Below are 25,422 nucleotides of genomic sequence, written 5' to 3'. Positions count from 1 at the left end.
TGCTATTTAATGTCAGAAGTGAGAGCAGGAGCACTGGAGCTCCTGTCAGTGCCTGGAGGAAGCACTTATATTCCCCCAAGAAAGGGATTTGGCTTGGATTTTTCTGCAGTTTGGGCTTTACCTTCTTTGCTTTGTTTCCAGGGTCAACTGCAAGCCCAGAAGCCTGAGAAGTAAAATTAAGGAGTAAAGTTCTGTGTGTTCTTTTATGCCAGTGGGATTTTTTTATTGCAGACAAGGACATCTTACGTAAGGCTGAAATGAGCATCTGAATCGGATAGGTCCTTTTAAACTGAACCTTCTCAACCCCTCAAGTCTTTCTCTGTGACCAGGGTAATTGGTGTTACCACATCAGATTTCTGCTGGATTTGAGGGGGTTTTCTTTTCTTTTTCAACATTGGGAATCTGAGGATGCTTCTAGAGTACAGTCTGGGGTATGGAGCAGATGCAAGGAGAAGAGAAAGCACTTGCAACACGATTGCCAGGGGCAGGAGATTTTAGTCTGTCTTAATGCTTTAAGTTCAAATAAACTTAAAAATAGAAGATGTGTTGTTCTCACTGCAATCCAGAGAAGCACAATGGACACAACCCCCCACCAGACAGACTCTCAGGGCTGTTTCAGCATGGTTTAAATAGTGTTACAAGAGCTCTGAGCACTGATTCCATTGGGACATCACTCCCTGTAGCACAGCCCAAGCTGGTGCAGCCCTGCAGGTGAGGGCAGGATGTTGGCAGGGACACAGTGAGCTGTCCCAGAATGCAGGTGACAACTGGCCAGGGTGCTCTGGAAGAAGCATCTGGGCACCTCATAAGACAACAGTGACAAGGTTTGGTTATATCTCCCCCCTCCCTGCGCCACGCAAGTGCTTTAGTTCTTCACCTGAAGGAAGAGCAACATCTGCTCAGGTGCTGGCTCTGTTTGGAGGAGGAACCAGGATTAACTGAGGTCTTCAGATGTGACTGTAACCAGCCTTGGTTAGTATCTGACATTGCCCCATCCCGGGAAGTGTCCAAAGCAGACTGGATGGCCTTGGAGCAACCTGGTCTAGTGGAAGGTGTCCTTACCCATGGACCAAGATGAGCTTTAAGCTCCTTTCTAAGACAAACCATTCTGGGATTCTGTGATGATTCTGTGTCACTACTGCCTTACATTCAAAGACCTGTTCATCTGGCACACGGTTACTTTTCGAGAGGGTTGTTAACTGGGGCTGGTGCACTAGTACATCACAACCCCCCTGGCTTGGTTGGTGTCTGGCTGTTAGTATGAAATGAAACTGTTATAAATAAATCAATCTCTACACTGGGGACATAATTCTGTTGTGTATCACTTCTTGTTTTCTGAGATAAAATTAGAACTGGTGAAGAATGGGAAAGGGTTCACCTATGGCAACTTGCCTGAGCTCCATGTGTCTCTAAATGGTGTGTCTTTCAAGGGTCAAGCTGTGGAGGTCAATGTGATGCTTCCCATCTTTTGGTGAAATCCTAGTTTTTCTTTTTCATGGAATACTTAGAGCAGTGACAGGGAAATGCTCAGGTCTGTCCCCGTGGCCTTTGAGCTCTTGGCCAGGTGGTCATGCAGGCTAAGCCATGTGGTAAACTCAACCTCTGGCAGTGCCCTGTGTTCCCCAAACAGAAGTGGGCTTAGAAAATTAACTTATTCTCTTTGCCAGCACTCCCAGCCTTGCTACACCCAGCTTGCTTAAGGGGTCTTGCTCTGTTCTCTCCCACATCCACCTTCTCTCCCATTTCACTGCTTTGCTGGCTCTCAACTCAGCCTTTTCTTAGGCAGTTTAGAAGGAGGAAGTTATTGGAAAAAGTTCCAAGTTCATGGACAGCGAGGAAGCTTTCCATTTGAGGGATGGAGTGGACAGGCAAGGAACTGGGGTGACTGGAAAGGTAATTTTTAACCACAAAAATCCAATCCCTGAGTCCAAGTCTTTACAAATATTCCTCCCATTTTGCAGTTTGGGTAAGGAATTTTAGGCATTTGGAACTTTTTAAAGCTTCCCAGGAAGCCATTCCATAAACATACAAGATTATGGAGATTCTGGCAAAGGATGGAGAAGGGGGCTCTGTCAGACTCACTGTGAAGAGAAGGGAAAAAAGAGGCAACTCCCAGCTTAAGGAAATCCTCCTTTTTGGAAGCAGCAAATCATAATCTCACTGGCCTTTAATCTCTCAACCCCCCAGCTTAATTCCTGCCTAGATTTAGAAAGAAACCAACTTAATTTAATGGTCTTCTCATAATCTCTAATGGAGCCCAGCACTCACACCCCCATCGGTGTCACGACTGCAGTCCATGAGCGCCCAGCACAGGAGACTGGGAATGGAGGAGCCTGTCTCCTGCCCACATATCCCTGAGTACTGTTGCTGTCTGTTCCTTTTTGGGGGTAGTATTCATTCAAGTTAAAAGTTTAAACTTCCTTCATGTTGCTATATAGGTCTGGGGTGAGGCTTTTGCTGCAAGAGGGAACATAAACAAGCTGATGCAGTTCTGGACTGATGATTGATGGCAGCTGTTTTCCCCATGTCCACGGGTTTCATCCATCCAGACCCACTCAGAATCATGAACCACCCTGGGATTTGTTTGAAATTATCCCAAATTCACCAAGAGACTTGGCCAAGTGATGGGCAGAGTTGGGGTCCTCATGCCAAATCCCAGAGCTTGGCCACACCACTTCCTACAGTGGCATGCTTGGAATACTCTGGATCTTCATTGAGTGGCTCATTTTTGCAGTTAATGGAAGGTGGAACTGATGTTTTGGGAAAACATAGATGCCTCTGCATGTCCAAAACTGAAGGTTGTTTATCTGAGCAGGAACTGAAGCCCTGGACTGCCACACGCCCCTGGACTGCCCTGCCAGATCATGTAGCTGTCATTGGGAGTGGGATACAGGACCTGAGAGCATTCCAGTTGCAAATCCTGGCTGCTGAGTTAGAGCTGTATTTATTGAGCTGGAAGGAGTGGGATGTGCTAATTGCCGGAGACGTCCATTGGAGGGAGACGTGGTCACAAGGCTGAGCCCGATGTGTTACGCTCGGAAGGATTTGGCATCATCTGCTTCATAGGCTTGCCCCAAAATTACCATATTGTAATTAATGTTAGTGGAGGGCCCCTCTGATCTGTCTGTTATTTGGGTGTCCAGAATGCGCTATCCCTACATATTTGTCTATCAGATTTGTGATTTATGCTTACGTAGAGATGTGCGGGTGTGATGTGTGAGTGGGAGTCGTGCCTCCTCCCCGATCGCTATCCCGCTGGAGAGGTGCTGAAGTTAAAATCTCCTTTCTCTTACAGCAGAGCCCTCGCTCAACTTGCATTACAAATTGTGCTCCCCAAATCTCCTGTAGTGTCAGGGCATGTGCTGTACTGTGAGGGACGTGGTGTTTTGTGTAACTAGTACAGATCTTATCATCTCGTTCCTCGGTTTCACTCTGTGCAGGAGGTTAGACTAAGCTTCCCAGAAAGCATTACATGAAGTTTAACTCTGCGGTGGTTTTATATAAACCCCTGCTGTGTAGGTGTTCTTTTTCAGAGAGGCTTCTAAGAGACGGTATCATCCACTTCTGTAGTAAAATTAACATTTAGTGCACGCAGGAGGCATAGGAAATTATATAAAGCAGCAAGTACTATTGGGAATACTGTGAATATCATTTAAATAGAAGCTTCTCTGCAGTAAATCTGTTTGTGCTGCTCACTCTCAGTGGTTGTTACACACAGAGCTTCCACTGGAGCCCAGTATCTGTACCTGTGTGAGGTGAGGCACCTGGTGCTTTCCTGCCTGATCTGCTGGGGTGTTTGCTCTGGAGCGTGACCTGGGGAGCAGGGATGCTGTGGTTGGAGCAGCCCCCCAGTCCCTGCAGGCAGGAGCCCAGCACTGAGCTCGCCCCTCACCTGCAGCTGCTCGCGATGCTTAGGCTGTACTGGGGAGGGGGTTTTGGGGACCCCCGGCCCGCGGCTGGCAGACGGCCCCAGGAGGGGCTGGCTTTGTAAAGCCTGTCTTTAGCATCTCTGCCCTCCCCTGCGCTGTGAGTGGCTCAGCTCGTGCTGAGGGACTGCCCGAGCCCTGCCTGGCAGTGCTCGCAATGAAACCCTCCCTTTCAGCTACGGAAGTAGCTTGTGAGCATGTGTGATCGCTGCACCTTTGTTCTGGATATTTCTTAGGCCTCTGTGCTCGTACCTGCCCCGATTCTGCTCCGCTGGCTGTGTGCAAAGGCTCAGAGGAGTCTGCCTTGGAACTGCACTGGTCGCCTCCCGTTCTGGGCAATGAGAGGACACACAGAGCAAAGGATGGGCTGTATCTGCAGAGGGTCTGCAAGCCCTCAGGGCTGTGTGGATCAGTAGAACATCTCCACTGGGCTTCCTCTAACAGTAAGGCTGAGCCTGAGCTGGGTTCCAGACCCAGGCTCCCTCTGCTCTCATCACAGTTTAGAGGAAAACATTAACTGGCTGTAAAGATGCCTCTAAATCTGGGCTGGTTGTATGTTTTGGAGAGGTCACTTATTTCTGAGACAGAAACTGGAATTTTCTGGATGTTAGGGTGAGTTCAGGTTTGGGTTTCGCAAAATTGCATGTATTGTTTTGGGAAAGGATGGTAGCAATAGTAAATATTCCATATCTGTTACATGTTGTAACTGAATGATCTCCAGAGTCCCTTCCAACGCAAACCATTCTGTGATTCTCTGTTTGCTATTCTGGTTAGTCTAAAATTGCATCAGACAGAGTGACTGTCCTAAAACTGGATAGGGAATGCAGGTCTGGAAGCTGGTGACCTGGATACAGCCTGGCACATGTGCTAATGTAGCTTCTTTGTAAATACTTCTAAAGTAGCTTCTTTGTAAATACGCAGGTGAAAAATGACCTTTCACTGTCCTCCTGAATAAGAAACTCTCTGCTTGAACAGAGCAGGGGGCTCAGGTGCTCGAGACAACCTCTGGCTGGTACTTCTCCCACAAAATAAAAAAGAGAGGAGAAGAAACCATCTGATGGAACCAAAGTGTTCTTATTTCCACTGTGCTCAACACAACTCACCTTCAGCATCTGTGAACACATCATGGCCCACGTGTGCTACAGATCTGGTCAGAGAAGAGGAGCATGGGGCTGAGTAGTGTAGGTCTTGCACAGGTCTGAGTGGAGGCCAAGGAGGGAGGTTCCATGGAGGCCCAGTCCTCGCCCACATGACATGCTCTCCCTCCATGGTGTTTGAGGTGGATATAGGAGCCTCCTCCTCCGGCAACCCAACTAGCAAAGGAAATAAAATAAAGCTAAGCCTTGCAGTGAACAGATGGTTTGAGTGGTGAGGTGGGGTATGAGCATAACCTCCCTGTCCCTTCCCCGAATGCTGGTGCCCTGGAAGGACAGGCTGCCTCTCGTTGGAGCCGACCCCATTCCCTGTCCACGTTTAAACATTAAAGTCCTTCCAGACTTTAGTTTGCTGCTGGAGAACAAGTTCAGTGGCTGTTTGGTGCGCATTGGCCCCGCATCTGTGTGTGAAGTGCCAGGGAGTTGGGAGGCGCAGGTTTCCTGGAAGGTGCTGTACTCAGCCCCCGGCTGCGCATTTTAGTGCTTTATGCATATGCATTGGCAGCATTTCTATATTTGTCTTTGTCTGGAAAATCATTTGCTTTTTCCAGCTGAGTGTATCTGTTTTGTGTGTATTCTGATGCCTCTCCAAGGTAACTGCTGGTGCTGGGATCTAAGATTGAGGTTTGGGATAGCACCTGGCACCTGGACTATAAACCCTGAGTGTGTATGTGATTGTAATGTAGGAATGAGCTTTTCTGGCTGCTGTAGAAGGAATAAAGATCCTCCATCTGCCCTCCCCCCTTTTATAGATCTCTGAATTCAGTTTAACTCTTAGCGTGGAGACACCCAGTGCAGTGCTGAGGGGAGAGACTGTATGGATTTGTGATGGGGTGATGTGCGTAGCACTGTTCTGGAGCACAGGCCCTGTGAGGAGAGGCTGAGGGAGCTGGGGGGGCTAAGCCTGGAGAAGAGGAGGCTCAGGGGAGACCTTCTCATTTTCTACAGCTCCCTGAAAGGAGGTTGTAGCTGGGGGATTCAGTCTCTTCTCCCAGGCAACCAGCAGTAGGACAAGAGGGCACAGACTTAAGCTGCACCAGGGGAGGTTTAGGTTAGATATTAGGAAGAAATTCTTTACAGAGAGTGTGATTGGGAATTGGAATGGGCTGCCCAGGGAGGTGGTGGAGTCACCATCCCTGGAGTTGTTTAAGGGCAGACTGGATGTGGCATCAGTGCCATGGTCTGGGTGACAAGGTGGGGTTGGTTCACAGGTTGGACTCAGTGATCTCAAAGGTCTTTTCCAGCCTGGTTGACTCTGAGATTCAGTGATTCTGTACAGAGCTAAAACGTGATTCCCCCTACCAAATCCCCGCATTTCAGGCTCACACTGAATTTCCAGGTTACCAAGGAAATTTGCCTGTTTGTTACATTGGCTGCTTTTCTCCCCGCTCTCGCTCCCCTCCCCGCTCTGAGCAGGCTCCCAGCAGCTCGGGTGTTCAAGTTTCCCATCGGAAGCTCGGCGCAGGCGGGGCGGCCGCGGCCCCGCCGTACAAAGGCGGCGAGGAGCGGGCTGTGCGCGGCACGGGAAGCTGGGAGCGCCTTCCCGGAGCTCCGCATCGGCCCCGCGCGGCGCTGCCCGCCCGCAGCGCAGGGCAGAGACAGAGACAGAGACGGAGACATGTCTGCGTGGCGCTCGCTGGCACGGCGGGCGGAAGCCTCGCGTATTTATGGAGCCAGCGCTTCCTCCTGCGTTTGAGTGACAGCCAGGATCCCTTCGCTGCCTGGTCACTGGAGCTGATTAGTATGCGCCAGGGTCCGCCTCGCTCCGAGGGATGCAGCCGCAGCCGCTCGCGGAGCTGTCACACTCACACGGGCGCCGTATCTGCACTGGCTTGAATTAAAAAGCCAGCCAGCCAACGAAAGAGAGACCGGGAGAGACAGGGGGGACGAGACAGACAGAGAAGCTTGCAGACAGCGCTCGCTCTTTTCCTAAAGGAAGGATTTTTACATCCCAAGTGCTCACTGGTTGTGATGATGCTTCACTTAGCGGGCTCAGAATGAGCTAGAGACAGCAGATAGGGGAGAAATTAAGGCAGAGCACAAAGCATTACAAGCCAACCCAAAACCAGGAACAGTTTTCTCCTCTATTCTAGCATGGTGGATGTATGGACAGTCTTACAGAGCAGAGGTTGACTTCTCCAAATCTGCCAGCCCCACACCTCGAACACTACAGTGTTCTGCATTGCACCATGACCTTGGATGTTCAAACGGTGGTCGTTTTTGCAGTGATTGTGGTGCTATTGCTTGTGAATGTCATACTCATGTTCTTCCTGGGCACTCGTTAAATGGATTTTTTCTCCTGAGCTGTTGGGGGCTACTACCACTAGCATTTCAACAAGAGAGCACGAGCGGGAGAGAGAGAGAGAGAAAGACAAGAGAGAGAGAAAGAGAGAGAGAGATTTCTTACTGAGGGGGGAAACGCGTTGAGCTTCAACATGGCCTCGCTGTGATATGTATGACGTTGGTATATTATCTCTCCCTAAATCTTTTGTCATGTCTTGTCTTTTAAGTATGCCTGTAAGTGTAGCTGCTTTTGCCTGGGTTTTAAATGTGATAAATAATAACAGTGATCCATTCTGCTCTGGTGCTGTGCTGGTGAGATAGGGCTCTACTTATTTAGGTAGAAGCAGAGTGGAAACATCTGTCTGTGGTGAGCAATGGCTGTGTTGTTTTGCTTTCTTTGAAATAGAGGCTCAAGTTAATAATAAGTCATTTTGTGTGCAATTTCTAGCAAGCAGTTAATGTGCAATGTCTGTGAGAGTAACCGTGTAGGTGCCAGGTGAGAGATGGTGGTGTGTGCAATGGAATTGAGCTCTGGACATTTTTAAAGCGGGGGGGGGGGGAGAAATCCTATTAAAGGATTAAATCTTTGCTAAAATAACATTCAGCCACAAAAAAAAAAAAAAAAAAGAGAAATTCTACTTACTGTATTTATCTGCGTTGCCTTGATGATCTGACTTGATTTCTCAGTATTCAGCCCCAAAGCCTCCAAATTCTACATCCACACTGATGTAACCCAGCTCCTTTCTTTAAAGATGTGAGAGGGACCAAAACATAACCTGCTGGGTTTTTATTTTGGTTGTATGTGGTTTCTGTCTCTGCAAATTGGGAAGGAGGGATCAAAGGGGAAAAGGGGAATGCAAACTGTGTTATTCTTTGCTAAAGCAACAGATACGGAAGGATTGGATATGGCTTTGATTTTCTAGAAATCTGATTTTGCCTTTCTTTCATGTGTGACTGTATATATATGTATATATATATTTATATATAATTTTTGGGAATGTATGTAAGAAAAATCTTTGAACACCTCCAGGATAACGAGCTTTTGAGATGGGTTGTTGTGCGTGACTTTATTTACATTGATTTTTCTTGAAAACGAAGTGTTAAGTTGTATATTATAGGCTTGCTGGAGAGGTGTCCACTAGTTAGAGGTGCTTCTAGACCAAAATTGCAATGTTTACAGCTTGGAAGCAGGGCTGACTGGAGGCTCCAGTGACAGCATGTGAAGTTTGGAGAGAATATGAAAGAGATGTCTGAAAAGAGTAATGTCTTTTCCTCCTGAAAATATGTCTCTGTACCATGCTTCTGTTAGAAGTGTTAAGGATTTTTTCTATATATTACTTTCCCCTCTAGAAAAATCAGAATTTCTCAAAACAAACAAATAAAAAAAATCAGTTTGAAAATGTTTTCATCTCTTGCTGATGATCACTGAAATTTTACTGCCTTGATAATTTAACTAGTTTGTGCTAATTCCAGCTGTCTGTTATTTATCTAATGTCCTCTACTAATTGGGAGGAAAAAATAAATCATGTAACTGATCCATAAGGACAAAGCTGGAGCTAGTAGATGGAGATGTGGAGTTATTTCCCTGTGAGGGTCTGTCTGCTGTGAGTTAAATGCTGAGCTGGGCTCGGGAGCCAATTGCTTTTTGGCTGGCTGGAAAATTGAGTTAAATCCTCCAAATTTGGCAATTTCAAAGTGGTTTTAGTTGTAAATAAAAGAGAAAAAAAATTTTCCCTGAGTCCTGGGGTGGTAACAACTGGCCCCCAAAGATGACCAGAAGTGTTCAGGGGCAGTAGCCCATTTTAATGGGGAGAAAAGCCAGGATCCAGGGATACAAGCCCGGGAAGATGCTCTGGTGCCTGCTGGCTCCATTTCCCCCTCTTCACTTGTAGCTGTCTGCAAGAGGTACCGGCTTCAAGCACTTCACAGGAGACTGAGTCAATCTTCTTTAAAAAAAAAAAACCAAAATAAATAAAATTGATGCTGAGGATGGTTTGGGTCATTAAACAGCTCAAATTTGCTTTATTTGCCTGTTAGCCATCCTCTGTCATTAGTTTTATAGGTTGCAGAATCTCCTAGAAATGTAATAAATGAGCTGAGATCACCATGGAGAGGGAATTGATCAAACAGCAGCCAAAAACATCCTTTCAGGGGAACAGCTTTAAGTGACATAGGAATTTGAGGAGTAAGTTTGGAAAAATGAGAGAAACAAACCAACCCCAAAACTAACGAGCAAGTTCCAATGGGCTGTGGCTGTGCCTGAATGTTTATTTTCTCAGGACTGGCTCTCTGGCATGAAGGTTTACCTTTCAATATGATTTCTACAAGGAATGCTCCGTACCTGGCGCGGTTTCCTAGTGCCCAGTGCATTCCTTGATCCAGAGCTTGTACCTGTGGGGAGATCTCTGGGAAGCGTGTGGATGTGCTGGGACTGCCGTGTCCAGTGGCTCATCCCTGCCAGCCTCTCTGGTTCCATCATGGAGTTGTGTGGGATCTGTGTGGTGCATGGGGAGGACGAGGGGCCGTGCATGCTCAGCTGCTGGGGAGGGATCGCTGCAAGACGAGTTTTTCCCATTGTGGAACATACTTGAGAGAATTAATTTATTACAACTTATTAATTTTATTACAACTTTTTGCCTTTTATTCTCCCAAAGGCTGGTGGAGTTAAAGAAGGAAAGTTAATATAGAGCAGTGTGAAAGTTGGGTACAGCTTTGCTGTTGTAGCAGCACCGTTCCTGTCATTTCAGGCTTCCCATTGGAATTTTGAGGGAAAGAGAGGAAATTAAAGAGCGAGCAAGGGCTGAGCTTGGTGCTTGTTTGGTTTGATCTCCGTTTCCCACCCCAGGCCTCAGTGACTACCTCCTCAAGTGGGCCTTGAGCCACGTGCCCCAGCCCCACTGGGTGGTGTTGTCCCTGCAGCCTGGCGTTTCCCGGGGCTGCAGCGGAGCCTGGGAGCGCCGGCTTTGTGGGAGTGAGGAGCCACTGAAACAACTCCGTCTTGCCATGCTTTTCAGGAGCAGCTCCGTCTGTGACATCCCGCGTTAGGAGCTTTTTGGGGTGACAGCAGTCCCAGTGGCTTGTGGTAGATTCCCCGTGCTCGTAAGTGACTGTGCTTGCAAAATTCAGGGTGTCATTTGCACGCTGTGAAACATCTCCATGCAGTGAGCTTCCCTTCTCCCTGAGCTCTGTGGGACAATCTGGGTCATGTCCGTGGCTGGTCACAGTCGGGTTCCTGGAAGTAGTTTACCCCTGTGACTCCCCCTGGGTTTGTGAACACTGAGTTCTTCCCATTTGTGAGGATGCTCAAGCCCAGGGATGAGGAAGAAGGATTGTTCCCTTTAAGGAACCAAAGCACTGACCCTCTGGAAAATGCGGCCCCAAAGAAAAAAAAATCATTTGTCTGCAAATAGCATATTTATAATGCATAAAATCTCTTTCAGTGCTTGCTGCTGTGTGTTTGCTGAGACTGGGTGAGGGGAGACCTGCCTTGCTGTTTGTCTGCTTAAGCAGGATTCAATGTTATTTGCCACAGGATTCATGAAAATGCCTCTGCCTGTATCATAGCAACCCTGTTTCCCACAGTCCATAAAAAGTCCGTTCCTCCTGAACGGCAATCCACCGTCTTAAAGGTTCAAACACCCCCCTCACCACAGGGAAAGGGTGATGTGGGTGATGTCCCCCTCTTTGGGTGCTTCCCAGCAAACTGACGTGTTGGGATGATTTCGGCTGGTCCTGCCTGCACAGTGATTTTAATGCTCTTTCTTTAGGGCTGATAAAGGGCTTCCTTTTGGGTTTCTAAAGGCTTCTTCCCCCACCCTGGATATTTCCCACCTCTGTGTTAAAGCTCACATGACAAGTTAAAGGGGACGGGACCGCTCAGAGGTCTCTGACGCGATGGCTCTGCTGTGTCCTGCCATTTGGATTTTCCCCAGGATGGCAGCAGCACAGCACTTGCTTTGTAGTGAATGAAGATCTGCCCCGATCTGAGCCCTTCTGTGGGAATGCAGAGGTGCTTTCTCAGCCCATAGATGAGTGTTGTTGAGCTGCATGTTCACCTGACTTCTGCCCCCATCTGTTTGCATAATGTGGTTATATTTCTTTTCGGATCAGGTATTCAGTACACAGCCCAGCTGCTGTGTATAATGTCTGAAGGAAAATTGCCAAAAATCCATGTAAGTTTGTTGGTGTTTTTGTTTTGTTTTGTTTTGTTTTTTTGGTTGGTTTTATTTTAATTTGTGACTAGAACTCCTCTCTGTATTGTCATTTCATTTCGTTGTGGTCCTTGGTTTGTGCGTTCAGGGAATGCTGGTTGTGCTCCGTGGTGCCTGGTGCATGTGTGTGTGTGCAATGCCGTGTTGTATCCATGTGCTCTGTGCTGTGATGATGCATCTCTGTCTGTCGGGGAGAGGGGTCCTGGATTTTGTATTTGCAATGTGTATTTTCTTAGCTGGGTGTGATAATCGTGTTCAATCCGTTTCTCCCAGTGAAATGCTGGCAGAGCTATTTTGGTAGAACACAGCGATTTGTCTCTTAGCTGCGGAGTCTCCAGTGACCAGAAGTTGGGAAGCTTGAGGAAAACTCCCACATGTTAATAGTTGTGTAAGAATTGGCCTGTTTGAAGAGAGTGCTTGTTCAGGGGTTACAGAGGATAATTCTGCCTGGTCCTGGCTTTGCCACTGACTTACTGTATGGCCTTGGGCATGTTCCTTTGTTGCCTTGTGCCTCCTCTTTCCCACGTGGGGAAAAGGAACGTCATCCCCATCTCCAGTACCATGGAGCAGCCAAGACCGATGGACTCCTGTTTCTCCCCTTTCTGTGGTGGTGTTCTGGCTGGTCGGTGGGGGAATGGCAGGACAGGTGGGCAACGTGTGTATGCCCACATTGGCCCAGTCTAGCTGGATTTTGCCTGTTGGAGCTGTTGTAGACAGCAAACTGTAGTGACTGATGCTTCTCACTAAAAATAGATGCTCCTGGAGGAAGAGCTGCTGGAGGAACCATGATTTATTTTCTTTATTTCATTAGTTGTGGTTGGATTTCTTTCCTGAGTGGAAATGAGTTTTAATCTGCAAGTACCCACAGAGGGCCAGGTTGGCTCTAACCCTGCTGGCCTCCTCACCACCAAAGGGCCATGCAGCCTTCACTCCTTATTCCCAGTTTTCGTAGAGTATTACTCCCTTATTTTCAGAGGGTGTGTTCACAATGGCATCTGAGCTCAGGGCAGGAAGCCCCCAGAGCTCTATTGTTAATGAACACATTGGGCAGACCTAAAAGCTTCACCACCTGAACTAAAGAGTTTTAGGGGGCGAAGGGAGCATGTGCAGGAAGGTATTTAAAGAAATAGGTCTGGATTTCAACCGACTCTGGTTTATCCCTACAGAAAATTTCATAGAAATGTGCTACTTTGATAGCTACTCCTGCTGCCCTCACAGTGCCGGGAGGTTGGAGAGATGTGTGGTGAGACGGGTTTGTGGGGCTGGGAGCAGGAGCAGGGCACAGGGTCTGTGGGGGAGGCAGGGCAGGCATGCCATGGTGTTTGCATTCTGGCTTGTACAGTTTTACCCAGAGCTTGCTGTGTGGCAGTGTCAGAGGGACAGGCTGGCGCTGGGGCCGTGGGCTGAGCTGCTCTAGTGTTGTGGGGGATCTGCCCTGGAGGATTTGGGAGCCCCCAGCATAGCAGGCACCGGGAGCAGCCCAGCGTCCCCGTGCCCATGTGAAGGGCCCATGTGGTTCAGCGCCTGCCCCTTCCTTTGCATCAGCTGAGACATATATAACACAAGTATGGGCTGTTGGCAGCGAGCGCGGGGCTATTTTCGGCAGCAGCCGCGGCTGAGCGGGGCTGGGGCCGCACTGCAAAGCGCTCTGCTCGGCCGGCCGGGTCCGGTCCAGGAGGTGCTGTCCCCCTCCGGGACCGCCCAGGGCGGGCAGGACACAGAGCTCGACCCCCCCGGTGCCGGGGACAGCCGGCAGCCCCGCCCGGGGGCCACGGCCACGAAGGCAGAGCAGTCACCCCATTGCCATGGCACAGGGTGAGGCAGCCTGGCCCTTTGTTTTCCCTTTTATTTTTTTTGGCTGAAGCCCAAAGTTGATTTCTAGACTGCTCATTGTTGTTTGATTACCTCCCTGCCCCAGCACAGCTCTGTGCTCTGGCGTCCTGTCCTTCTCTGGGAAAGCTGCTGTGCTGTCACCACCCTGCCCGGGCATGCCTGGGGGGACTGTGCTTTTGCCAGGGGGGAACTGAAGCTGGAGTGTCCTTCCCACTGCTCCTGGTGGGAAGGCAGCATGCCTGGCTATCCCATGGCCTCCCAAGGCAGTGGCTGCTGTCCCCAGCCCTGCTCCCCACCTACCTCCTCTGGTGACCTCCCTGGAGTGATGGGGACGTGAGCATCTGGGCTGTGCCCTGTACCACAGAACCTACAGCCTCACGGGCAGGCCCTAAAAATCCCTGCATGTTGCCAACTGGATTTGTTCACATCAGTTCCCTCTCCAGAGTTGGGATGTTTGCCCCGAAGTGTCTGTTTTCCAAGGGCTAAGCTGCTCCTGGTGCCAGTTTTTGGATTTTTAAGGCCCTACAAGGGAGCTCAGAGTGGTGAGAGGGGCTGCAGCTCACCCTGAAGGATTCCAGGAGAGGAATTGGCCAAACTCTGAGGGCTTTCAAAGCAACAAAGATCCAAACTGTGTTCAGAACTGTTTTCTTGTTATCGACAAAATGCAATATGGCCTCAGCTACACAAGTAGAAATTGAGAGCAAACCCCTAAGGATCAGTCTTTTACCCCAATAAGCAGTGGGTTAATTTGCTGGGCATATCTGTAGAAAAGTTTAGTCAAGTAAAATTGTTCCGTTTGACAAAAGCACCAGGCTCTTGCTGGCATTATCAGAAAATAGATTTTTTCAAAGGATTTCTGTGGACCACATTCCCCTGCTATTTCTGCTGCTCCACTCCCCTGCATTGTATTCAGGATATCTGACAAGGTTTGCTCAGTACGTCGTGCGCTGAAGTTTCTGTTCTCATACCAAATTTAGGGAAGGCTTGTTATCTGCAGTTCTTTCTTCCTGGCTTGATAAGGTGCTGATTAATTTAATGCAACTCTCTTTCCTTATCTAGTTGAGCTTCAGTCAGTTTTAGTGCAATCTTGGAAAAGCGCGATCAATCCTTAATGTTTGTTTTTAAGCTTTATTCCAAAACCTTTTAGGCAGGCTGGATGTTCTTTGGTCTTTTGTGAAGTTCTAGATGAATTTAGTTAAAAAGTAGCAATTACAGAACAGGTTTTGAATCCAGATGAAACGTTTTAAAGTTGTTGTGAAACAAGAAAGAGCATCCTTTAACTGGCAGTTGGCTCTGATGAGGTTTTAGGTGTTAAAATTGAATTGTCTTACCCTGGTGCTGTACATATGGAAAGCTGGATGAATAAGCCAGGGAATGTTAATAGTGCCCATGTATTGGGATGTGTGTGTATGTGTACTGATGCTGAAGGAGAGGGCCTGTCTCTGCTGTGGGGCACAAGGAGCTGCACTGGGGAATTGTGTCCTACTTTTGCCCAAACACACAGGCACAAGGAGGAGGCAGTGCAAGGAAACTCAGCTGTCGTCGGTGGAGAGCGTCTGCCTTGATTTCATGATCAGGAGTTGACATCTGGATAGATTTTCAGTCTGCTCTGGTCCAGGGGAGCTGGATCTCTCATCTGATGCCCAGCAGCAGATCGATCCCATCTCCTGGGTACTGAGGGTTTTGCAGAAGTGTCAGAAAGCCTTTCCTAAAGAATTAAAAGTGCACACACACACAGAACAAAGCTAAACCTCCCAAACCTGCAGACTGGGAACGAATATACTTAAGACTTACTGGCTGCCTTAGAATTATGAATCTTCAATCTGGAGAAGCCTGGCTTCTTTGGTGCATACCCGGAGTGTATTCACAGGCATTCACAGGAGCAAGACTGTGGATTTATGGAGTTGGGGAAGTGCTGGTGCTGCTGCCCCAGCACCCCTTTGCAGGGGTGGGTGCTGCTGAGCCACTGCTGGGCCACCCCCGTGGTGCTTTCAGCCCACTGCTATTTGCATATTGCCACAGTGGCTCCAAGTGCCACAAACCCCATTTTCCCAGCTGGATTTGAAGCTCAGGACGAGACTGTGTTTCATGCCCAGAGCCCAGGTTTGGCTGGAGGTTGTCCGTAGCACGTGCTCAGTGCTTCTTACTTTGCCATCTCCCCCCATAGCTTCCCAGTTCCCTTGTTCCCCTCCTACACTGTGTTCCAGAATTGCTGTGGTTTGCTCCAGAAAACGGTGCTGGTTTAATCTCTGTGTTTGTCGAGCAGATTCCCGACTGTCCCTCTCTCTCATCCCTGCACACGGCAACATGCACATGCGTGTACAGGGCTGCACCTTCCTCTCTTCTTTTTACACGGGCAGGGAAACCTATGCATTAAAACACCTGTGCATATGTTTTCCTTCCCAGATATATTTTGGAAAATATGAGTCAGCAGCAGGCAAGAACATATTACATAATCTCTGGGAGTGAAGAAAACCTTGCAGTTTATTAGGAAGGAGGCTTTCTGCAAACAGCAGCTTTTACCATAATTTCAGTACCCCTTGGTCGAGTGGCCTCATTTCCCATCCTACGCTGTTGTGTCCAGTGCAGGAAAGTAGTCCCAGTAGCCTTGGGTTCTGTTATATTTTTAAACCTCTCTGTTTCAAGAGCAGAATCTCAGGGCTGTGATGATGGTAACAACTTTTCCCCTGTTCCTTAACATGTTTTTCCTGCAAAGACTCTGATTTTCCTTTTTGGTTCCCCCCACTTCCCACCTCCTGCTGTTTTCTATAAAATCTCAGCACAGAGAGAAATGGCACATGAGTGCAGCTGGAAATAGCTGCTGCCCCCTCCACCTCCCACTGCTCACGGCCACCCACCTCCCCCACCTACACCCAACTGGGAGAGTGAAGTCAACAGCCACTTTTAGCCCTGGGCTCCTGCTCCTCTGCTCGCCCCCTCCCTCGCTGTGCCAGCTGTACCCACACAGGGGGACATTTGGAGGGGGTTCAACACCATTTTAAGGCTTCTGCAGCTGGATGAGCCCTTGTCTGGTGCAGTCGGTGCCCGGGGTATCATGTGCCTTCACATCAGGGGTGAGGGCGGACACGCTCCGTGTGCACGGAGGAGGGAGGGGGGAGCAGCATGAATTATGGAGAGAAAGAGGAGTGCAAACGAAAAGCTAAGGAAGATGGATCTGGAAGTCAGACAGCAGTAACATCAGGGGGTTGAATCCTCCACCCTGAGCTCCACCCCACATCCATGTAGGGCCGGGGAGCAGTGGGCACGGAGCCCTGTGCAGTGCTGGGTGCTCCTATCCTCTGCACAGTGCTCTCTGTGTCTCCATCTCCAATGCCAGACTGAATTCCAGGCTATTCTGAATCCCTGTATTTCAGCAGGATGCCTCAAAAGCCTAGGAGGGCAATGGGCATTAGCAGAGTGAAAGAAAGGAAAGGACTTGTTTGTTTTTAATTTGCCCAATAAAAGTGAAAGGTTCTGAACTGCTTTCATCTCCTAGGGCACTGCAAACACTTCTGCTGTGCCTGAGCCCATGGGTGCCTTTCAAGCGAAGAGAAAGCTCTGTTGTGGTTTTCCAATATCAAAGCCTTCCCAAGGAGGCAGTAAATTGCCATGCTGGCTGAAAGCAGGAGTGCAGGCAGCTCTGTGCCCTGTCTGGGATGGTGTCTGAGGCACACACTGGAGAGCAAATGGAGAGAGACGCAATAATCGATGGTGACAGAATAACCTGTTTATCCAGAGCACTCTGTCTTCACCCCCATTAGCTCTCGAATTTCTGATGTTTGGAGACAAGAGAATTTAAATCCTCTGTATTTTTAAAACCACAGAAATCTCTGTTGTAACCAGAAATTCTCATGAGCTCAGCACAGGGGGTGTGCTCTTCCATCCACCATCCATCAGGGCTCTCCATGTTTTATTCGAAAGCCTGGTTTGAGCTGTGTGTCTGCCCAGAGTGTGGAGCAGTTGGGGAATGATGGGATGCTCCCAGGGCTGGGATTTGGGGGAGCTGCCCCCTGTTCCCACCTCTCAACAGCCCCATGGGTGATGCTGCAGAGGCTGTTTCATCTTCGTACATCTTTATTTCTCTTTCTGTAAAACACATGGAAGGAAATTGCCCTTTTGTGTTCAAGGGTTTGACAGCTGAGGGTGGAAAGAGCTGTACTGAATACAGGTGAGATTGCAACAGACTCTGGAAAATGCCTCTCCCTCTCTGTGGCAAAGGGGAGGGGGGACAGGGGCTTTGCCAGGGTCCCTGGCAGAGCTGAGCTCCCACCCAGGCTGCTCCCTCCTTCAGTATAAAACATCATTTTGCATTCCACCCGAGATCCCAACAGTGATGTCAACAGGGCTCCACCAAAGATTAATTTGGCCTCAAATATTTTGCATGTGCAGCACCAGATCACAGCCTTATTATTGCCCCTGTTTTTCCAGCACTCAGCTAGAGAAGGGCTCTGCACCTCCTTAGAGCCTTCAATTGTTACTCATTAATAATATACTTGCTCTGCCTTATTAATTGATCCGAATGAGGCTTTTTTGTTTCTCTAAGCCTTTTGTGGTATTTCTGTGATGTTAAGAAATTAATCTGCATTAAGTAGAAATACATAAGTAAAAATAGTAGCTTTGGAGTAGTAGCTGTTCAGCCTTTCATGGCACAAGTTCCAGGGCAGAACCATAACCAGGTAACCATAATCCTGGTCTCTGAGCCAGCAGTGAGGGCCAGGAGAGGCTTGAGGTGCACAAAGGAAGGGCACAAAAGCCATCCAAGGCAGCCCAGCCCTGCTCTGGATGCTGGGATTGCCTGGAAGTGCTGTCTCCTAGAGACGTGCTGTCTCTGGCTGAGTGACACAAGCTCACATCTTACTTCCCAGGTCATTCCTTTCAGAGCTCCTGTGTTTGTCCATCCTCTCCCCAAAAGAAAGGTTGTTGCCTGGGGCATGTTCCCTCCTGTTTTGTCAAACCTGGTGGTAGATGTCTGTAGTGGTTATTCTTAGCTGGCCATGGAAGACTTCCCCTCTTTCCTGTGAACAGGTCTCCCACAGCTGAAAACATCTCTCCATCACTCCAGTGGGTTTAGGTTTTACTGCCCTTTCTGTTTCTATGGTTTTAACTTTGCAGGGTTTTTCCAACTCAGGTTGAAATTTAAGCAATAATAGTACGTGACATTTTTCATTCTGGCATCTTAAAAATCTTTTCTGAAGTTTTAAAGCCTTTAAAGCCTTTGTGCTACATAAATACTTGAGTACTTTTTTATTTTAAAATGAAGACGGTGCCTGAAAACCCTCAGAAGTCAAAGGAAGATCAAAGGGTTGGGAATACCAGCAGTCTTCTGTATTATCCACAGCAGCTCAAGACTGAGGTTGTATTGGGTCAGTGCAAAGGGACTGCTATGCTCGTAATCATGGAATCCCAGAATCATGGAATGGTTTGGGTTGGAAGGGACCTTACAGATCACCTCATTCCACCCCCTGCCATGGGCAGGGACACCTTCCACAAGCCCAGGTTGCTCCAAGCCCCGTCCAACCTGGCCTTGGACACTTCCGGGGATGGGGCAGCCACAGCTTCTCTGGGCAACCTGTGCCAGGGCCTTTCCACCCTCACAGCCCAAAGTTTCTCCTCAGTATCTCATCCAAACCTTGTGTCTCTCTCTCTAGGCTCTTGTAAGAGCCCCATTCATCTGTAAAACTCAAGCCCCCTGATGCTCTGGAGGGCCGGGCTTGGTGTCTGACATTCCTACTGCTGACCTGGCTGGAAATTCCGTGTTTTATCATGTTTTCATGTCCATCCTGGTGCAGCAAAGGTCTGGAACAGGGCTAATGGCAGCAGTGCCCTTTTCAGTGGTAGCTGGGCTGACTTTACAAGGTTTTCAGAAAAGTAGATCTCTTTTCCTGTAGTCCAGCCTTCCTCACTGTTTTCCTCCCTCCCTGTGGCTTCTGAGGAGGAGTCAGGACAAGAGATGGAAATTGCTGTCCTGGAGGCATGTGACAAGGATATCCCGAGGGTTCAGGGTGGCTCACAGAAGAATTAGCTCTGGTAAATGCTCAGAGGTTTCGGGGGCTTTCTCAGCAGCTGCAGTCAGAGCTCACAGTGGGGATTTTCACCATTGACCAGCCCTTCCCAGGACACTGTTACAAGGCTGTGTCAGCCACCACGAGCATCATCCTTGGAGTAAGGAAAGGGAAAAACGGATGCAGAGCAGTTTGGCCAGAAGAAGAGTGGAAAGAAAAAGATAGTTAAGATCCATGGGGTGACTGTTGAAATGCAAAAGGATCTAGAAAGCAAAGATGCAAAAATAAAATCTGAAACGGAAATGAGTAACATTTTTACAGCATTGTGTAACTCACTTTAATTGCAATCCATCTAGAAATCTATTTGAGGCAAGAAATCAATGCAGAATTGTAGAGCAAAGCATTGGTCTTGCAGATGTTTGAACTTTCTGGATTTTTATTTTCAGCTTCCTCCCACAGTTCATTTGAATCTCTCCTTCCTTGCAGTGGCCATGGAGAGGTTCCCCGCTGGATGTGTGGCAGGTGGGCAGTAAGTGGGGTGTCCTGGGGTATTCTGCTCTGCATTTCCCTCTTGTTGTCTCTAGAGGAACAGCATGAGGTGGCTGTGGTGGTGAGCACAGGGAATTGGAAGGTGGAAGCCACAGGGTTTCTGTAGGATCACCCCTCTTTGGAGAAGACCATGCTCTGTCTCCCAGGCTAGGCTGAGGTGGTCAGGGTGGGCTGTTGTCCACACACGGGGAATTTTCCTTAGTCAATAATCCTGTGTGAGTGGCAGAGCTGGGACCATACTGTGCTATTTACTCTGATCTTTTTAATCCGGAGATCAGGTTGTGCAGCACAGGCATTAGAGCTTCCTGATCACCTGGAAGTTCCCTCTCCCCGGACGTGTCCTCAGCCTGCTTAAGGGACTGGGTGAAGTCCATCAGTGTTCAAGGCTTCTGCTGTTTTGACTTGGCAGAATTAAGTCCTGAATCTAACAGATGTCATCAGTGTCATTCCCAGCAGTCTCCTGAAAGGCCAGCGTGACATTTCTCTTGTATTTGGTGGCATTTGTGAAGGAGGTTTCTTGTTCCTTGTCCATCCTCAGCATTCAGGGCTGCTGACAGTGCCTTGTGTTGAATCCAGTTCTTGGCAAGTGCCAGGCAGAGGATGTGCATGGGCAGAGCTGAGTGCTGGATGAGCATCCCTCTGCTCCTGGGAGGGGGGAGGCTCTGCTGCCTTGGCCTTGCAGGAGTTGTTGCTTTCCCAGCACACGCTCTGCGTTGTGTGGCTGCTGACTGAGTGTCTCTGCTGGGCGCACTGGGGGCTCGAGGAGCTGCCCCCTCACTGCTTCCAGAGTGTCCCTTGGTCTCCTCCTGCCCCTTGTCCTGCCTGGATGCAGTCCTGGGAGATGGACTGAAGCAGTGAGGCGAGAAGAAGGTAACCCAGGAGGCCAGGCAGGCTCCTCAAAGATCAGACATCACATTTGCAGACAGGTGAGGGTTTGAGACAGGAATCCAAGGAAATGTCTGCCTTTGCTGACAGCCAGACACTGAGATTCCCAGCAGAACACGAGCAGTCAGCTCCAAGTTTGCAGTATCATCTCTGACCTCCCTTCTCTCTTCCAAGCCTGTCCCCCTCCCCATGTCTCAGACTGTCACTGCAGGGTGTTAAATGCATTCACATTTAGATAATTGGCTTAAAGCAACAGAGAGAAATGGGAACAGAGCTTGCAGTAGGTTAGGATGAGGTTCATCCTTCAAATTGGGATGAATCTGGAGAGGTAGCATCGCAGAGGAATCATCTGTGGTCTGGGATGGAGGCAAGGAAAGGGAAGATGCAGGCTTTTTCAAATCCAGAGAGTGCAGATAAAAGAGGGAGAAGGATACAATGCAGGAGGTAAAACTAATAATAGAGGAGTGTGTTATAAAGGGAAATCTGGGACTGGAGATCAGGACAAAGTAGAACATGCAGAAAATGTGTTCCACTCGGCCATGGTTTGTATTTCTGGAAAACAGCTGATGTACCTTCACGTGCGGCACTTCTCCTGGGATTAGAGAAAATACCAGAATGGGATCTCAAGGGGACAGTATTCTTTTGGATCTGGGCAGAATAGGTGATTAAAATGTGGTTTTTGGAACCCCGAGCCCCCCAAATTACAAGGAACATGGTGTTTCCTCACATGCAGGCACCTCTGGGCACAGCTTAATGGAGGGGCAACACCAGGAGGATGTGCCTAAAATAGAGTTTATTGTGATGGTAAGTGCAGAGAGGAGCAGCAGAGCTGCTGAGATGGATTCAGGAGTAGGAGGGCTCTGGAAATGGGCAGTTGGTAAAGCTGGAGCAGAGAAAGGGAGTGTTTTACTCTTATTACCTGGAGTGGATTCAAGCCTTTAACAGGGGGGAGGATTTGCCAGTTTGCCTGTGCTGGAAAGCTGGGAGGTGGAGACGTGTGAGCCAGTCAGCCCGTTCACCAGTGCTTTGGGAACCTGGAAGGACTGCTGGATGGAAAGGTCCAGGTTTGATTAGGTGGTGATTTGGTGTAGACTGTGCTTACAGGTGCCAGGAGCTGCAAGTAAGTCTTGGTTTTGGCACTGGTCCTAAAGAAGAAGCAGCAGCAACAGCAAGTAAGTGAGATATTGCAAATGCTGGAATCAGTGTTTTGATTCCTGCTTTTGGAAGATTGATAGAGGTGGAGTTGGCTGCAAGAACAGGATTTATCTTGGCAGTTCAATAGCCTATTCCAGACCTCCCTGATCTCTGTAGCCAGAAGTCCTCTGGATTTAAGGGTGACCCTTAGAAAGCACAAGCAGTGTTTGGTGAGCTGGAGTGCTGCAGAGACAAAGCCGTGGAGTCTTATCTGTGTCCAGCAGCTTCAATGTCTTATTTTTAAAAAGGCTCCTGTATTCATTACCAAGAGCACTGGGTTCTTCTAACATGCAAAAAAGCCTTAATTCTTAAATAATTCTGTTCCATCCTGTGCTGTTTACTCAGAAACTCTCCCCACTTTACATTGATGCATAAATATAGAACATTTACCTCCATTTTCTTTTCCTGCAGTAGCTCCAGCCATTTTAAAATGTCTATGGGCTGGAACTCCAGGGATCTTGCTCATCCTGATGGACCTAATGGGGAGAATGCTGGGGTGGGATTCTGAGAGTTTGGGCATGAGTCCAAGACCTCCAAAACAATGAACCACATTCCTGGTCAGCTAAGGCTTCGGAGCTTTCCAATTTGATAGGAAATCACAAGATTTTTTTGTAGCTCTCAGGCTTTAATTTTTTTTTTGTCCTAGACTATCATGCATTGACATAATATGTCAGTAATTCAAACCTGTCCACCTCACTTCCAGGAGAATAATTTTGAAATAACAGTAAATATGCAACCAGTTTTTGGAGAGAAACATAAAGTCTCTTTGGAGACTGTATTAATGTATATGGCCAGACATTTGTAAGGTGCTTTTTACAAACTCACTGCCCATCTAACCCCAAGGAAAGACTGTTTTTTAATACCTAATGTATTTATAAGCACAGAATATAAAAAGTCTATAGCCTGTTGCACACTCAAACACACCCAGTGTGCAGCAAGACATTGATTTGCAGCTCCGCACATCAGGAATTACCTGCAGAGCTGGTGTGACCCTGTGGAATCCCAGAGCAGTGGAAAGGTGACCCTCTGTGCTTGCAAGGAGTGTTGATTTGCGTGGAGCTTCAGAGACCCAAATAAGTGCCCATTCCTGCATGTGAATTTGGACATGTGGGGCTCTTCTGGGTTATTGGTTTTTTTATTATTTTCTCACATGTACAAACAGAGCTCTGCTGCTCCTGGACTCACACGGAGGTGCTGCCCACTGTGACTCACAGCCATGGCGTTTTATTGTTGTGCTGAGGACTCTGTCTAAAAATTCCCAGGCATTTCTCCAAAGAGAGTGCCAGCAACCCTTAAACTCAGCTCATTTCCTTTACATCAAGCCACGGAGCTCATCAATAGAAATCTCGGACTCCAGCAGGGAACACGGAGGTGGTTGAGATTTGACACCCTCCAAAGCCTTGTCGTAAACAGGTCATTACCAATGTAACAGCAGTAACAAACCACGAAATGGGAGTTCAGAGAGTGAGAAACAGTGGTGTTTGTGGTCCTTTCCCTTTGGTAACTGATATTATTAGCCAGCAGAATTATTGAGGGGATACTTGCTTGTTACTTTATGGAATCAGTGAACAGCATCTTACAGATTTTATGTCTGGGGATTGATAAATGCTCAGGTGATTTTGCACCTCTGTGGTTATTTTATTAACTAAGGTGAGCTTAAAAAACAAGGTGAAGCCCAGGAGATCACTGCAGACTGGAGCTCTAACCACTCGTTGTAGCCTTTTCCCAGCAAGTTGCTCTCAGAGCCCTTGTTGGTTTTTTTTTCCAACAGGAATGTCACATATGATAGAGGGACTCAGAGAGGCCAGTTTTACCTTTAAGTCTAGGTTTAATTTTTTTCTGTTAAAAAAATGTGTTTCGACAGTTTGTCACATCGGCTCAGCCTGGCACGTCGTGGGCAGTGAAGTGTTAGGAAGGAAAAGCAAAAAGTATTTTGATGAAGGATCAAGTCAACTCACTAATATTTTTTGAACCTCTCCTGTGTTGACCTTGGTCCACGCAGAAACCCGCCCGCTCCTCTGGCTCTCTTGTCTCCGGGAGAGCTCCTGAAGGTGCTGAGGGAATTGCCAGGCAGCATTTGGGGAAATTTCAGTGAAAGTTCTTGCTGGAGGTCTGTGCTTTGCAGCAGAGACATTTGCCAGCTTCTCCTGAAGTTTCCATCATGTGTTTATTTTTGAGCTGAGGAGGAGGAAAGGAGGGAAGGAGGAATCATCATCATTTTGGTAGCTATGGAGAGTGGGGAGGGCGAAGTCTGTGCAGCACAAGAACCCCCAAATCTCCACGCTCGGGTTCCAGAAAAGCCCAACCCAGTCTCTCTCGTGGGCTTGTTTTTTCACTAGACAAACATTTAATTATTTTACCTTCGTGCCACTGTTGAATTAACTGAGGGAACTACAAAAGATAACGTACTTCTATTTTTACATCCTATACTAATGAAGCTCAGGCTGGAATTTTCCTCTGTGTGATTGGCTGAAACAAGGGAGGAAAAATTCCGAGGGAGAGGAGGAGGAGGGAGCGAGACGCTCAACATTTATCAGCGTGCATGGATGTATTAGGGAGCAAACATGCAATGCCTCAGTGAAACAGTGCTTGGGGAGCAAGGAGAGGAGCACTTCATCCATATAAAAGATCACTGGAGAATCTGAGGATCACTGGATGGAGGCAGTGGCGCTGCCAGGACGGTGCTGCCGGCTCTGGGTTCTTGGCACGGCTGTGAGTGCAGGGCCAAGCACCAGGTCTGGGCTGCAGCCCCCAGCCCCCAGCGTGAGCTCACTTGCTCGCTGTGAAACATCCTCTGGGGCTTGGCAGGAGTGGAGCACTCCATCAAAAGTTCATGAATATGCTCAGCTGGAGACACAGAGCAGCGTGCAGCCTTCTGGGAACACCGGGGAGAGGAGCAGGGTGGGCCAGGCTGGATCAGAGAGAGCAAAACATGTAGGGAGACTGTAATATTAGCGGAGAGGCAGGTGCTTAGGGCTGCCCTGTGCTGACATGTTAATCTGAGCTGCAGGCTGTGGCACCTGGGCCGGCAGTGACCGATACCCCCTGACCGCCTGAGCTGGGTGGATGGCTCTGGATGATGGCCCTGTGCTCAGCTTAGCCAGGCTGGTGTTTGCAGTTCAGCATCAAAATGAAAATCCAGCCTAAAGTCACCCTATCTGATAGCAATTCCAGTTCCAGGCAGTGGAGATTCAGCCTCACTGCTGTAAACTGGGAGTCAGCCTGGCAGGATTTGGATTGCAGGGGTGGGATCAGAAATCAGATCTGAGGCTGTGCGTGGAGCAGCCCCTGTGAGCCAGTTCTTTCAGAGGTGAGGAACTGCTGATCAGCTGCTCAAATGCTCCTGAAAGACTCAAATTAAAGGATTTGACATTTTCCTTCGTAA

At 48.4% G+C, this 25,422-nt stretch overlaps 1 protein-coding gene across 13 annotated transcripts in view; it reads left to right on the top strand.

Annotated features, from left to right (window-relative positions):
• Positions 1-25,422, top strand: part of ARHGEF9 (Cdc42 guanine nucleotide exchange factor 9) — a 206,312-nt gene that overhangs the window by 86,987 nt on the left and 93,903 nt on the right. The window contains exons 1-3 of one of the 13 annotated variants that reach the window (XM_018083283.3): positions 6,794-7,533; positions 10,378-10,462; positions 11,474-11,535. The exons of 7 other annotated variants lie outside the window; for them this stretch is intronic. In XM_018083283.3, coding sequence (XP_017938772.1) covers positions 11,506-11,535 — 30 coding nt within the window. In that variant the 5' untranslated portion in view covers positions 6,794-7,533; positions 10,378-10,462; positions 11,474-11,505. Of the gene's footprint in view, positions 1-6,793; positions 7,545-10,377; positions 10,463-11,473; positions 11,536-25,422 lie in introns of those variants that run through there. 5 more of the 13 variants (XM_018083281.3, XM_018083285.3, XM_018083290.3 and 2 more) reach the window with 5 other exon arrangements.

Source organism: Manacus vitellinus, unplaced genomic scaffold, assembly GCF_001715985.3.
Source record: "Manacus vitellinus isolate BGI_N305 unplaced genomic scaffold, ASM171598v3 scaffold_62_pilon, whole genome shotgun sequence".
NCBI classification, from domain to species: domain Eukaryota; kingdom Metazoa; phylum Chordata; class Aves; order Passeriformes; family Pipridae; genus Manacus; species Manacus vitellinus.
Note: the sequence above shows the minus strand (reverse complement) of the source record. Positions and strands in the feature narration are given on the sequence as shown.